Source organism: Lissotriton helveticus, chromosome 7 (genome assembly GCF_964261635.1).
Source record: "Lissotriton helveticus chromosome 7, aLisHel1.1, whole genome shotgun sequence".
In the NCBI taxonomy this organism is placed as follows: domain Eukaryota; kingdom Metazoa; phylum Chordata; class Amphibia; order Caudata; family Salamandridae; genus Lissotriton; species Lissotriton helveticus.
Genome location: NC_136068.1, coordinates 77089718 through 77105533, shown reverse-complemented (window position 1 = coordinate 77105533; position 15816 = coordinate 77089718). Strand labels below are relative to the sequence as shown.

The window sequence follows — 15816 nt, the reverse complement described above, 5'->3', positions numbered from 1 at the left end:
ATATATATATATATATATATATATATATATATATATATATATATATATATATATATATATATATATAAACTTTGTTTCGGGCTCTCTCAATGGTTACAAAGCTACCTTCATCGTGAGGGTTGCATATGGTCTCACAACTTCCCTATGTCCTTCTGGTGTGCTCTCTCTGGTTAATGCTGTTGGTGTTAATTCTCTAATTGATTGTGTTGGTGTAGTATCTCAGAGATATTATGTTGTCTTGTTCTTTTTTAATAAAAAAGAGTGCTATCTTCGACAGATCGCACATGAGAGATGGGAGTGGGGATGGTGAAGGAGCTCTGGCAGGGGTTGTAAAAGAACAAAGAAGTACCTTGTTGGTGGAGTAGGTGTCCCACACAATCAGCTTTCCATCCTGGGAGGCGCTGACAAGTAACCTGGCAGAAGAAAATGTCCATTAGCCTGGTGAGGGTAGTCTAGAACAATTGCCCTATGTCAAGTACAGATTTCTCAAAGCTGGTAAAGATGCCCCCAGCCTGGTAGAGATGCCCTCATCCAGCTACAGATAACCCCAGAGCAGAAGAAATTCCCCAATGTAGGCACAGATGTCCTAATTCTGGTAGGGATCCCTCTCCCTCGTACAGATCTACCACATAAGCCCATATTCTCTAATAGATTACCCGAAGGAAGGTGCATATACCCGTATCCTAGTACAGATGCCCTCAGACTAGCCCAGATGTTCTCAACCTGGTGCAGACACAGCTGGCCAGGTAGAGAGTGGTTTAGAAACCCCCATAAGGAAAATGTATGTCTCTAGTCTGGAAGAGATTCCATCTGCATCTTGGCACAGAGGACCCTCATCCTGGTATTTGGCCACCACCAAGTGTAGATGGCACCGTCAAGGTACAGATGCCCTCAGATTGCATGCATGCTTCCAGCCTAAGGTAGATCCCCTCAGCCATGTACATATTCCAATAGCCAAGTATTGATGACCCAGGCAGGCTACAGATGCCCACAGGCTGGCACTCATGCCCCTGACTGATGCAGAACAGATGCCCCCCTCAGGGTCTTACTTTGAGTCTGTGGACCAGTGCATGGCATAAATCTTGGCCAAGTGTCCGCGGAGGGTCCGCCGTGTTCTCATCTGTATTCGGCCAATCACCTCCATCCCGCTTGTGAGCTGCAGAATGTGGAAAAAGAGGAGTCTCAATAGGTGTAGCGATGGTGGTTGGCAATCCCAAATGGTAGTGGGGGAGAGGCACTAAGGAGGGGGTGGGAGGAACATTCTCAGCGACAGGCACCAGAGGTGGAAGAGAAACTGATTCTGTAGTGGTATGAACTCATAATGAGGCTGGAGGCTGGTACTTAGAGTGAGATGCAGAAAATATGCGTAGTAGAGGGTGAGAGAGATTTACACCAAGTGGGTAGAAGCTGTCCCTAGAAGTAGATGGAGGAGAGAATCTCAAAAAGGGTAGTATAAATGCTCATCAGTAGGCAGTAGGGACTCAGAGGGCTTGGGAGAAACACTGTCCGCAGGGGTCAGATTGACACTTTTTGGGTTTCTCCATTACTCATCTGCTTACCTGGGCCAGCGTTGTGTCGGCAACTGCCTTCCGAGCATCCTGCAATCAGTGAGAGAGAACAGTGATCAGAGATTGTTTTGCACATTGAGTTCATCTAACACTACTTGTGATCCAAGGGCAGCTGAATGTTGGTGGTGGGGTGACAGCATCAGGGGATCTATTGAGGGTTGAGGAAATATCATCCACATCTGATCATAACATAGGGCTGAGTATCCCAGCCTGCACCTGTGTTGTTCTGCACCCAAAAGATGCAGCTGCTGGGTAGACCTAGCAGAACTGTGTCAGCCTCCTCATGTGCCTGGGCAGCCCACCTCCCAAATCACACCATGGTTCCTGCAAGGGACATCAGAGTACGCTCCGGCCTACTCACCGCGATCTGCTTCTTCAGCTGCTCTGCCTCCTGCCGGAGCTGCTCCATCTCACCCATGTTTGCGGCTGGTCACCGGAGAGTCCAGCCACCGTCTGCTGCTTGAGTCACCTGCGGTTGAGTTCACACCGCTGCACCTGAGTGGGCAAGAAAAGGAGAAGTAACAATCTCAGGTCTTAGATGAAGCACATTGCCATAACAACGGTGACTTCCTAACTGGGACCCTCCAATGCTCCTCTGAAGAGGGGCTCGGAGTATGATACCATGACCTACGTTTACCACTGTCCAGGGCTACCCCTATTCCCGTCCACCACTGAGCTCAAGCACAACAAATCAAGCCACCGACATATCTATACAGCCAAAAACAGTCTTCTTTCTAAGAGGCGGCCAATGGTCAACTTTGGAGAGGGGGTTGACCATTCTGGGTTCACCATCATTATGATCCTTTTTCTAGAACGCGGAAATAGACCGTAAAAACTGGCTAATGGTTTCAGTAGATTTGTTCATCCTGTGGTCAGTTCAGGTGAGTGTCTCCATCCCAATATAGCAAATCTGGGCACCACTATATCACAGGATAAAATCCCGCCTCATAGGATTTGGATGCTGGACATCCTGAGTGCCCTCTACAGTAGCAACACTGCTTTCCTCCCTTGACCTGGAGTGTATTTGAACTGAAGAGCTCTGTAAGTGATGTTTTCTGGTTCGCCCGCACTCCGTACTAGCATAAGCATGCCGATTATCAACATAGAGCTAGGATCTGACCCTCCTGGCGGCTCATGATCCCTGACATAGCCTTGAAAGGCACTGACATTTTGCAGCTTCATGAAGCTCTTACACACACAGCCCTCATTCTGTTGGCAGGTCAAACTGCTTTCTGCTGGGGCTTATCACCCTTCTGATAGTTGGGTAAACCACCAAAGGGGATGCTAGGGCCATCTGCTGTCATATTGGCTGAGGCTTATCACCCATCTGAAAGTTGGGTACATCATCGAAGGCGATGCTAAGGCTTATCACAAGTTGGGTATATCATCGAAGGTGATGCTGAGGCTTATCACCCATCGGAAAGTTGGGTACATGATCGAAGGCGATGCTGGGGCCATCGGCTGTCATCAATCTTGTTTTCTTTAAACAAAGTTCCCAACAGGACATCAGCACTTTCCCTAATTGTGGGAGCTGACACTTGCTGTGCTTGGGTCTAATCAGTCAATCGGATAGCTGCTGGCTAGCAGCCCAACCCACATGGTCTCTGAGTCTGTTCCCTGAGTCTCTCCAAGCCGTCAGCCCATCTATTTGCAGATGTGAAGTCAAATAGATATAACTCACAATCTGGGACACCCCTACCTCCTCCAGCGGCTTGGAGTCTCAGTTTATGCAACCCCACCATGTGCTTATATGAATTCCACACCAGGTCGAGTTAAAAATCAGGGGGCAAATTTATGAAAAGTGTCGAAGTGCGGCCTCAGCAAGTCACCGTGCTGCACTGCGGCTCTGGGAAAGGGCAGGAATGTGTCGTAATTAAGGGATATGGTGCATTCCTGACTGTTCCCTCTCAATGTGCTGCCTAGCATCAACCAGGGTGCAAGGGTGCCTGCACTGCATGCAGGTTTTTTTTGTGCAGGAAGAGGCACCTTCCTGCCCAAAAACAATCCTGAGCGGCATTTTCCTCTTTCTATGTGTGCAGAATGTGGAAGTAACGAGGAGAAATAATGATATTTCTCCCCGTTATTCCTCTCCTGAGGAGGCATATCTTTTTGGCCCATTCCCAGGTTTACAAGGTCTTGTAAATATGGGAATATGTAAAAAACCATTGTAGTTATGTGGTAACACCCACACAACGCCCATGGAATGCCTCCCTAGCGCAGAGTATTGCAACGCAGTGATTTGCGCTGTGCTGCTTTACTACAGATTTTTGTAGCCACACTTTGCGTGACTGCATTAATCCGACGTAGAGGGTTGCATCACGCATGTATCATGTTGTGCGGTGCAAATGTGACGCAACCCTACATAAATATGCCCTTGTGCCTAAAATAACCATCCAAAGTCACCTCACTAGTAAGTCAACAAAATAATAGAGTAGGTGTGGAGTGGGACCATGTTTGTTAGGGCTGTGTTCCCAATCAGCAACAATGGTAACGTTTTCCAGAATTCTACATTGCTTCGTAGACCCACAAGCGTAGCTATGATGTTACCATCAACGGCTTTGTCGTCTGTGTAGTAAATCCTCACCCCTAAATATTGAAATGTAATTGGTTCCCCCTTGAGAGCTCAGCTGGATTGGGGTATAATTAGGCTTTCCTGCTTTCAGTTACTATTTTAGGTAAATTCTGGTGGGGTTTTTTCAATACCTCAAAAAAAACGCGGCTATCAGTGGTTACACATTTTCGCCATTAAAACCATCAGAAACAGTGTTTTTTCCGGTGTTTATGGAATTTTAATTTTAATTATTGCTTGCTTTCTGCACTGATCTGTATAGATAGCGTATGCACAGGGATTATGAGGTCCAAATACATTTTACTGCACCAGAATGGACTACAAAGTCAATAGCATTCTTCCCTAACTCTGAAGATTGTAAAGAAGCTTTCAGTATACCATCTAGCAAGTGACAAGGATCTCTTACACGGAAACACTTCAGCTCAGGTATCGATTTTGACAGACCATCATACAACTTTTTCACATACGTAGCTGAATTATTGCAAATACAAACAATATCACTCCAATCTTTATTGAACTTGGTAGGAACAGCAGCATTCCAAGTGACCATGCTTACCAAAATGCCTGGTGTCATGTTTTCACCACTATCTCAGATGCTTGGTGACAACATTCTTTTCACATAATACCTTTCATTACATCTTGCATTGAATGTTTAAAACTTGGGGTGTTTGGCAATTCACTTACAATCAATACTGACTCAAAAAGGGGGCTGATGTATCATAGGGTTTCACCCATTCTCTGTCTGTGGGTAAATGTAATAGTATATATTAGGAAAGATTCTTATGAAACCATCCTTTTTACCTATCAGTGAAATCAAATGTTGCCAAAATATCAAATATGATTTTGATATTTCCCGATTCTCCACAGTTTATAAAGTAACTAAATAAGATCTTAAATATCCTTCTAAATACTGCATATTTCTACCAAAGACCACACAACTGAAAAAAAGCAGAAGAAAGAAGAGACAATGTTTTAGTGACACCCCTAAACAGCAAAACTCAAGCAGAATAATGCTATCCCAATCTTTCTTGATGCTACCTTGTATAACAAAGTTACATTATATTGGCCCCTCCAGGAAGAAATAAAAATGTCTCTTTCATTCATCTCTTCCTTTCCTGAATGACACTTAGTTTGTGGTTGCAAATGTGTTTTTTCAGTGTTTATATGTTTACACCAGTGATGGCTATTTTCCTTTCGGTGGGGTTTTATCAATTATTATAGGTTTAAACCTAAAACCAGATAGCCTAGATATAATCAACTCATGGGCTATTGGGTGTGATGGGAAAGCACAAGAGTTAACCCCATTAACTTGTAGGCCCAAAAGTCCCCCAAACTCCTGCTTTGCGAGGCCAGGCGTGTCTTCCAGAGAGTGAGCCACACCTATTCACAGCACAAAGCTTGGGGAATTGGGCATCATTTTACTAATTCCAGGACATCATTCTGCATCACAATCAATGGCTTGCCTGCAGTTTGAATACAGTGTTGAATCTACTTTCCAGCTTAGGTGTTCTCTGCCTTCTATTTATTTGATTTCATTTAATGTTTTTATGAAGTGCTCATTGCTTCTAGAAGCCACTTCAAATCTCTTTGGTTAGTGGTAGAGTCAAGTGCAGGGCAGTATTGGTTGGTTGTAGACTCCTGTGATGGATGGGGTTCCATCTGTGGTGAGCCTTGGTGAGACCCTCAGTGTTATGATGACGATCCTTGTTCAAGGGTTGCCTTCCACACTGGGGACATTTAGTGGTAGCTGATCCAGTAGTAGGCATTTAATTGGTGAAGAGGGTCTTGGCGATTATTGTAACTTTGTACCTAGGTGTTTTGTACATGCGTTGCTGCATCTTACTTTGGTGTTGTGGGTTATCAATGGTATAAGGAAGTGTAAAGCAACATTCAGGTGAACCAAACCAGCTAAATACATAAATAAATGAATGACACAGGCCCTGGTGTGACATCTGACTTTACACCAGCTCTTACCACTGGGCACCTTTAATCAGTGATGATCCTGACATGTTTGCTCCCTCTGGCCACAAATTACCATGTAAGCTATCTTGTTCTCAAATCTGTGGCCTTGCTCTGGTTACAGGTCCCTTCGTGATATCTAAGGTGGATACAACATTCCTGAGCCGCCGGCCAAGGACCACAAGCCAGCCTACGGCTGGTTCACATGCGCGTTGAAAAGATGTCAGTCAAAGGCATGACCCCACTTTTCTACCCTTCCTCAGACATGACTGTGTCATGCCTGATACAATATTAGGCCTTGGAAGTCTCTAGGTAGGCAAAGCAAATATTAACTCATGATTTGGTTCCCCTTACCTTAGCTCCAGAAACTGAAGCCCAGTTACTGTCCCCTATGGGAAAATTGTACTCTTAGCACATGGACTAGTTAATGAAAAGACTGTTCCATCACACTGCAGGTACCCAACAAACATCATAAATAAAACACTGGTCAAGTGTCGTTCCCTATGACCGTCTGACCCTACGTGGCCCTTCAGGATATTCTTGCTCCAAACCCCTGACCACACTTCCTATTCCAGGCTCACCGGTGCATTATGGATCTAACATTCTCTACATTTCAGATGCATTGTTGATGTTACACATTGCTTCCAGAGACATATGTCTACGATGATATTAAGGATTAAGGAACCTTTGTAAAAAAAATAAAAAAAATAATCCAGTACCACATTCTTCATTTCTTGTCTCCAGTCAGCCAATGGCTGCCCTCTTAGAGGTTCTGGACAAATAAGGTTTACATTTGATTGCAGCAACTATGTTTGCATTATTCAGCCTTCAAGGCAGGTCAGTGCCACTGTTCTTCCAAGGCTCTTGTCCTGTGCTTATTCATCAAGAAGGGTTCCAATAGAGGGCACGTTGTAAAATTATTATTGTTTTACTAATAATGTGGGACTTTCTTGGTGGCTCCATGTACCCTTTAGAGATGAATGACTGAGCGGAAGCAGTGCTTAATTTGTAAGAATGTAAGCCAGGGGCCTGAATTTAAGAGTTTGTCTTAGAAGTATGCCTTTGGAGTCTAAGGAAATCAAGATTGCCATCATATGCGTTTTTATTCACAACCCCACGTTTCCTGTCTCCTTATCTTATTCTTTCAGTTTCTGTTTCATCCTTGCTTTCTCTCTTTCTCACTTTTTTTCTATCTTTCTGGTCCTCCTTCTATCTGTCTTTTATGCCTTTCTCTCTCTCTCTTGCTTTGGGTCAAAATCTGATGAAGAAAAATTATCCTTCCCCATAAATGATTTCCAGTGACCACAACCACCAACACAAATTGTTAATCACCCATCAACACAGAGACAGGTCATCATGGTACTCAACTCATAAGTGAGTGAACCAATGTTACTCACGATGACAGAACTAAGAAAGGTCAGCCGTGAAGAGCCTAGTTTAGTGTTTCTTGAGTAGCTTCTATTGAGAAGAGACGGATCGCAAAGCAGAAGGGAGGGTGTTCAAGTGTTAGGAAGTACGAAGTCGCATCCACCAAGGCACAACCTGGGGAAGCGGTGAACGAGAAGTAGATTGGGTGAAGAGTGAAGAGTTGTAGTTGGGATGTAAGCGGCAAACCAAATATGCATGTCGAGTACACGCTTGCCTCAATGCTTTAAGTAAGAAAAGATGGAATAACCTTGTTGATACCAGTGGTGAAAGCTGGAATAGAATCGAAGAGGAAACCTGGATGAGGCCTGAAACCAGTAAGATTCATTTTTAGGTCGAGCCTGGCAGCACATGAGATGCTCTGCGGCATGCTGCATTGGAGTATGGAATAGAAGCCCCACCCACTCTCCGCCCATATTTGTCATTGGCTTGTGTCTTTGTCCTTCATAAATGCTGGCTTCTCATTCGTTAATAGGCTTGTTAGTCCCTCCTTAGTACCGCCTTGTTTTCATTTCAATCTTTATTTGGTTTAAGAAACCTTGTAAGATACAATACATTCAATCATAATACATCATAACACAATTTAAATACATAAAAAATATCGGGTGGATAAAAATATCGACACACTTCCTTTGCATATAATACATAGAATTCAATTCATTTCCCAGTTTGTCCACTTGGGGGTGGCTTGGTCCTAGTTGACCCCTCTAATGTACAAGAACACTGAATAAATATACAGAATAATAAAACAATAAGTTAAACATCTGTTTTGTTAAAAACCAGAACAGTAAAGCAAGCAGCGCTTTAGCAGTCAACAAGTGACTCAGTAACATGGTAAACTAGCCTATTTCCTTAAGTTTTTTGGTCTTTCATCTTCCTAATCAAGGCTACGCATAAAAGGAAACGGCTCAGGCTGAACACAATCGGTTGGGCAGTGTCTCCCTTAATAATAATAATCCACATTTGTAAAGCGCGCAATCACCCGTACGGGTCTCTAGGCGCTGGGGGCCATCGGGAAGATTAAGCAAGCTATTGCCCAGAGTCACATGGTGCTGGGCTAATCTGCCGCCGGTGCCGGGGATCGAACCGTGATCCCCAGATTCCGGAGTCAGTCACCCTAGCCGCGGCGCCACACCTCTTCCCTCAAAAAATTCTAAGTCCAACCTTAATTTGTCGGAGGCCTAACTTTTTACAGATTGGCTTTAGCCATTTTTTCCTGGCTTTAAGGTATGCTGGGCATATAAATAAAACATGGGACACATCCTCTTTCAGCCCCATCTCGCATAACTCACATATATCGGAGCCAGCGGCCCCGGCCAACCCCTTATTGCAGTTCCAGCTAGTTGTCCTTTCTTTTAATTGCAAAATACCATACCGGAACTTTAAGTATAGGCTTTTGGCCAATGGAGGGTAAATTTCATCCATAAGAGGCTCTAATTGCATTGTCACTTTAAATTCAAAAAATTTCGAGGTTAGAGTCCCTGTTCTGGGGTTTGATAGCACTGAGTCTCTAATATAGTCCCAGTACCTTTGTTTCAAGATCCTTTTTGAGCTATTTGTGAGAGAGTCAGGGTCAAACCAAAAATCACTTAACCCTAGTTTTTCAAACCATTTTTTGACGTACTCTAACCATGGCAAATGCGTGATATTTCTTATAGCCAGTATCTCTTTCAATGCTTCTGTGTAATCAGTCAGCTCCTCAATGGACCATAAGCGGACCCAATAGAGCAGCGGACGGAGAGAAGCATAGTCATCTGTGCGTCGAAGTTAAGGTCCCATAGTACGGGTGTCAGTGGTGTTGACCCAGGTATCCCTAAGAGTTGCCTAATAAAGGAGTTTTCCCTCACTCGGAAAGTATCCTTTGAAGCATAAGCCCAGAGATCCGCGCCATAAAGTGAGGATGATTGCACTTTGTACTTGAATAGTTCAATGGCTGGTGAGACTGCTTTAAAATGGCTATTCTTATGCCTCTTTAAAATCGGACACTGGTTTTGAGTCAGCCTTAATTTTGAGTTCTCCAATTGTGTTTTCCATGTAACGTTACTGTCTAAAATGATACCCAGGTATTTAAAATTGGGGACTTCTTCAATAGGTTCGTTATTTATCTTAAAAACTTTACTAAAACCTTTATGAGGGTTGATTGTCATAACTTTTGTTTTTGAGGAATTGATTTCTAGTTCCTTGTCGTGACAATACAAGCTAAATTTATTTAAAAGGTTTTGAAGCCCCCTGGGTGTCTGAGAGATTAAAATGGTGTCGTCTGCAAACAATAATGCCGGAACGGCTTGCCCGCTCAATTTGGGAGAGTCATGCTCGCAGCCCAAAAGAGTGTCGGGGATGTCATTGACGTATAAGGAGAATAAGGTAGGTGCCATTACGCACCCTTGCCTTACCCCTTTCGCTATTTTTATCTTCTCACTGACTTCTCCGTTTGGTCCCCATCTAACTCGTGCGTAATTGTTCTCGTGAAGTCTAATTAAAATTTGAAGGATATTCCCGGGGACGCCCATCTTGTTTAATGTCTTCCATAGGGCTACCCTTGGAACCATATCGAAGGCTGCCTTCAAATCAACAAAAGCCACGTATATATGGGAACTTCTTATAATCGTATATTTCCAAACTAAACATAAAAATCTAAAAACCTGGTCTACAGTGCTTATCTTTGATCTAAAACCTGCCTGATATTTTGTATAGATAGAGTGTTCTTCAATCCAAGTGGAAAGCCGGCTAAGGACTTGACGGGCAAAATTCTTTTGCAACACGTCAATTAAGCTGGTAGGCCGATAATGCGAAGGATTTGACCTGTCACCCTTCTTGAACAGTGTTACAATCTCCGCCCCCTTCCAGGTTTCTGGGACAGGAGCTCCTCTAGCAATATCATTAGATAATAAATTGATATAAGGGGCCCAAATATAGTTCTCGTGCTTCCAAAGATCACCTGGTATTCTGTCAGGGCCTGGCGCTTTCCCTGGCTTAACTGCCTTGATTGCTAGAATTGTTTCTGTCAAGGAGAAGACAAGAGGTGTGTCATGCGCAGCCAAAAGAGGCTGCAAGCTGTCCCAGCCTTCAATCTCGCCAGAACTTTCACAAGCATATAACAAGGTGAAATGCTTGACCCAAATTTCCTCCTCTAAGAATTTATCTTTGCATTCAGTCAACCCCCTGGTGCCTCTAGCGATGAGGCTCCAAAAGGAGGTCTGGTCTTTACACTTACATGCGTCCAACAGATCTGACCAAACCCTTTCGTCCCACTCTTTTTTGGCCATTAATAGGGTTCTTTTATACTGAGCTCTCTTAATTCTCACAATGTCCGCTGAATCCCCCCTGACCGCTGTAATTAGGTCTGTTTTAGCTCTCCGGCATTCCTGGTTGTACCAGGTGATCCCTGTTTGTTTACTCTTTTGGGCGTTATGTGATCTTTTTACCGCCCTAGTTAGGATCTCGCCAAGTTGATCAATTAAATGATCATGGGATTCTATCAGACAAGGATTTTGGGTAACAGTACTATTTCCTAAAAGAGGGGACATGTGCCTCACAAATACATTATAGATTTGACTAATGATTGTTGTGTCACCTAAAACCACTGGCCACTTCAGGGATCTACGGTTGTTTGCCACTAGAGGGTCCTGTGGTAAGGAAACAGTACTTTTAGCACTTTTATCAAGGGTTTTAAAGATCTGAGTCTGGACAGATAAGATCAATGGGTAGTGGTCACTTTCCGTGCGGTCATCCACCATTAGGTCGATGATCATGGGCCATGAATTCAGAGAAACTATAAAATAATCTAAATGGCTAGGATTCGCCCCTCTGGTAAATGTTGGTTTACTGGGGCAATCTGAGGGCAACCGCCCATTGCAGGCACGTAGGCCTAACTCGAGAGTCAAATTCAATAATTGTAGGGCACTCACTGTACAAGGTGCTTTATAATTTGTGTCAACTAAGGGGATATTATTGGCGCTGTCCTTGTCCTTGTGGATGTCTTCTAGGCCTATTATAGGTTCGAAACCTCTATTAAAGTCACCACCTATAATCATTATTGCATTTTGATCAAACCCCGCCACAATATTACTCAAATGGGTTACAACTGATGATTCTTTACACGATCGATGTGGTCTACTGTAAATATTGATCACGTAAATGCTACAACCCTTAGTGTTTTTTAACTCAAGTAATAAAAGGTCGGGATTATTTGTATCAATTTGCTTAAAGGACAGGCCACCTGTGATTTTCACCCATATTGTTAGGCCGCCAGAAGGTCTTCCCCCATTTGTGTTAACTGCGGGGATAAAAAAAGATCTATAATCAACCTTGAAATAATTCTCGAGCCCCCAAGTTTCCTGGAACATGATTAAATCCCCACTAGCCAGGTAGTCATGCCAGGCCGGATCTGAAAGGTTTTTTTCAAACCTGCAATGTTCCAACAGATTATTTTTGTTATTTCTAGAACATCTAGTTTCCCTGTTACCTGCTGTTGTATAATAGACCCATTTGCATCTAAGTGTGGTGTTTGTGCCATTGTGTCAACATAATGCAGTGGCTGTTGAGAATTTTTAACAAGTGCGATCTGCGTTGGTACAACTTCAGGATGCAAACTAGGATGTGTATATTCTATGCCACATGACATTACCAAAGCCCCACCATCAAGTCAATCGCAATCAGCTAGACCAGCTAGGGCCTCAAACCTATTTGAGGTACTAACTCCCCAATTATAGGAGGAGGCCCCAAGACCCCAACCATTTGCTGGTACATTCCATCTAGGTACAGGGGTAATAGGATATGCTGGATTCTGGTGAGCACCCAGCCATCCTCCGTTATGGTTGCCATTGCCTATGGGTGCAGGGGTAATAGGATATAATAGATTCTGCTGCACACCTGGCCATCCTCCGTTGTAGTTGCCATTACCTGAGGCCCCACAATTGTTAGCAGATGTGCCCGGCCCTCGTCTGCCCATTAAATTCCAATTTTGCCCTGGAGTGGTGGAACAGGGAATGTTATGTTGATTAATTTGCCATGGGCCAGCCCTATTTTTAGCAGCATAGTTCGTGTCAAACATTTTAGGTCCCCCACCCCATCCATTATTTCTCGCTAACCAAGCTGGCTTCAGGGACTTATGATTATTGGCTTTTTGCGACTCATTGTAAAAGAATTCTAATGTACGGGGGATTATAGAACTACTTCTTCTTTGTGGTGGAAGAATATTGGATAGAATATCGGGAAGAGCAGCTGGATTTGAAAGATTTAATATCACACAGTCGCCCTTCCATTTTTTTTGCTTATTTCCTATCCATCTAACCCTCCTTGCCATTTTGATTTCGTCAGCCAACCGCTGTTCACCCCCCTGTGCTATCCGCATATTATTTGACAGCCAGTATAGTGCCTTACTTATTAGTGACGGTGTTGACTCGGTTTGACCCGGTGATAGGGTTGGTGTATTAGCTAGAACTAACACCAATGGCGATGCTTCAACTACAAATTGTGTTGAGTCTTCTTCAGAACTAGGGGGCACTGTAACATGTGGTGGATCAATTAGTTGAGCAATTGGGGCTTCTAGTGGCAAATCATTGTTAATGGGGCCAGTTTGCGGGCATTCCGGAAGAATTGGCCCTGGTGAGGTAACATCTGATGTTAACCCAGATTCGTTATCTTCCTTTGGACAATCGTGGCCCTTGTTAACATTACTTAAGACATTTCCTATCACATCTGCTAATACATTTTGTGTACCTCCCAATTTCTTTATGTCCGCAGAAAGTTTATCAATCTTGCTAATAAGTGGCTTGATAGGTGTCTGGATTTTTATTTCTAACAGCTCTGCTATTCTTGACATTAGGTCCTCATCCGATGTCTCCCTCGAATTGTTCTCCTCATGGTTCTGGCGAGTGCTTTTTGTCTTTGGTGGTGACATAACCTTATTTTTTCCAGAACGTGCCCCCCCACGTTTGTTTTGTAATCTACGACAGGCTCTAACTGCCCTCGTGGCCTGCTTTACAGCTGGTTCGTCCTCCACTTCTTCTTTTTCTTCAACCACAATGACAGCCTGTGCATCTAAGTCATTGTCCGCATGTGGCTCAGTATCCGCCACATTTGCTGCACTGGTATCGGTACTGACTTTTACTGGGGAGTTTGTTTCATGAGCATCATTGTTAGAGTCTAATAGCAGAGACTCATTTGTTTGCAAGGAAGTGGGTGGGCTCATGGGAGGGAGAATAGGTGACTGAGACAGTCCCAACGACTGTCTGCGCTCACTGTTTATCTTGTTGACCACTTGAACAAGGTAGTTTTCCATAGTGTTCTTTGGCGTTTCAGATCCCATGTGATTATTTCTTTTAGGCATAATTATACAAAGGGGTGTGATAGTCTTGTACCCACAACTCAATAAAATGACAAAGTATAACTCTCAAAGTTTAAAAACAAATGTCTTACTTCAGCGCCTTATACAGGTATCCAGCGGACTCATTTCCTGCTTCGTAGTGGTGTTGTATGTGCTATCAACTTGTCATCGAAGGCCCCCTCCTCTTTCCAAGCTCCTGGGCGATTCGGTGGCAGCTTATACAGACTATTTGCCGACCCCCGTCTGGTAACTAGGATTTGGGAGGCGGTCAACCAAAGGCAATAACACTTCCACTGGCAATGAGCTGGCTGGAACTAATCCCTGGTGCTCAATGATGATTTTTAGGGAGGTGGCCTAGCCTGGCCTACTCGTGCCGATGAGGGCCGTAGAGGGCCCGCCCTTTGCCTGGGCGTCCCGCTCGCGTCCCGCGACGCGGGGGTTCGCCCTGCTTTATGGCGCTCTTCGGTGCTGTGTGCGCTGTCTGCGCGCGTCACCCAACGCGCCGCCGCGAGGCCTGCCGGGTGATGTGGTTCCCGGAGCGGCGGCGCGGTTCTCTATGGCGTGGTGACTCTCGGCGGTGGCGGCGTCTGCTGGTGCAAGGCTGGTGCAAGGCGGCGTGGCAAAGTAGGTCTCCTGTGGTCTCCCCCGCTCTGCCGGGGTTCGCCCTGCTTTATGGCGCCCTTCGGTGCTGTGTGCGCTGTCTGCGCGCGTCACCCAACCTTGTTTTCATTTGTAACCTCCCATGAGGAATGGCCCTTTTACTTTGGTTGTTACACGGTATGTCTTATTTAGTCTGTAAGCACTATTTTGTTTAATGAGTTTCACCTACTGCAGGCACGAGATGTTTTCCTGCAACGTTCAGCGCACCATGCGTGCTTTCACTTTTCAAGCAGCCCGGGACAATGGCGGACGCTTCTTTGAATAGGTCTCGCATTTACAAGAGTTTGAGCTAATGGCATTGTAAATGACATTGCCCTTTATTTATGTGTTAATTAGCAAAACAGATAAATAAAAGGCATTTTCATTTACAATAGCTTAAACTCTCTCAAATGCAAGACCTATTGCATTGCAAATGCTTATTATTATGTCTGACCTGTGCAGAGGGTTTTTGATCGAGACTTTAGAAAGAAACAACCTCAGCTGAGCATCCTAGTTGATGGACGTTTGGTTCTGAACCTGCCTTTTAAAACCACTTGGATGCTAATGACAAGGGTAACTCGTCATGGAGTGCCCATTCATTTCAATGGAAATTACATTGAAGTGCAGGAGGATGCTTAGCATCCAAGTGGTTAAGACCATTGCTTTTAGCGTGGACGTTGGAGCAATGTACCTAGAATTGTACCCAGGACAGTCACACAGCCAAGACTCGATGTCCCAGTTACCAGATTTAACTCTTTCACCGGCTCTGTGATTTTGACATTTACCCTTGTTAACTCTGTCTCTAAAGTCTCACTTGATTGCTGGTGCGATCTACATCTTTTCAGAATCGATAGCTTGTTTACAAAGGGGCCATAGTTAAGTCCACCCAAGAAATCCTCTGTGTACGTCATCTGTAGTGTGTACACCTGGACCAGGTGAGGGAAGCGACCAGTGTGGTCTCTGAAGAGCCACAATGGACGGTTTCCTAGCTTTGCCCTCAGAATTCCTGCAATTTCACCAGTCCTGTAAAACTAGAACAATCAATGCCGGTTGTATGACTTTACAACACATGCTTTTACCACGCATGCTGTTACAATGCAGGTTTTACTACACATACCATTACAAGGCATAGCGCTTTGGGGTGCTGGATAGTGAATAGTTTAATTTACTATTCCAACTCCAGTCCCCGTGGACACTAGGGAAGGTGTTGGATAGTAAATTAAATCTATTCCCTATCCTAGAGCGCCCCCCCAGCGCAATGGGTTGTAATGGTTTTCGTTGGAAAACCTGCGTTGTAATAGCACTGCGTGGTAAAAGTTGCGTTGTAA

General features: G+C 44.3%; 1 protein-coding gene across 1 annotated transcript in view; it reads right to left on the bottom strand.

Moving 5' to 3' along the window:
* Positions 1-15816, bottom strand: part of GNB3 (G protein subunit beta 3) — a 121902-nt gene that overhangs the window by 16293 nt on the left and 89793 nt on the right. The window contains exons 2-5 of the mRNA XM_078650409.1: positions 1930-2063; positions 1560-1598; positions 1050-1156; positions 350-413 (exon numbers count right to left, since the gene is read on the bottom strand). Of these exons, the coding sequence (XP_078506535.1) occupies positions 350-413; positions 1050-1156; positions 1560-1598; positions 1930-1986 (267 nt within the window). The 5' untranslated portion in view covers positions 1987-2063. The remainder of the gene's footprint in view (positions 1-349; positions 414-1049; positions 1157-1559; positions 1599-1929; positions 2064-15816) is intronic.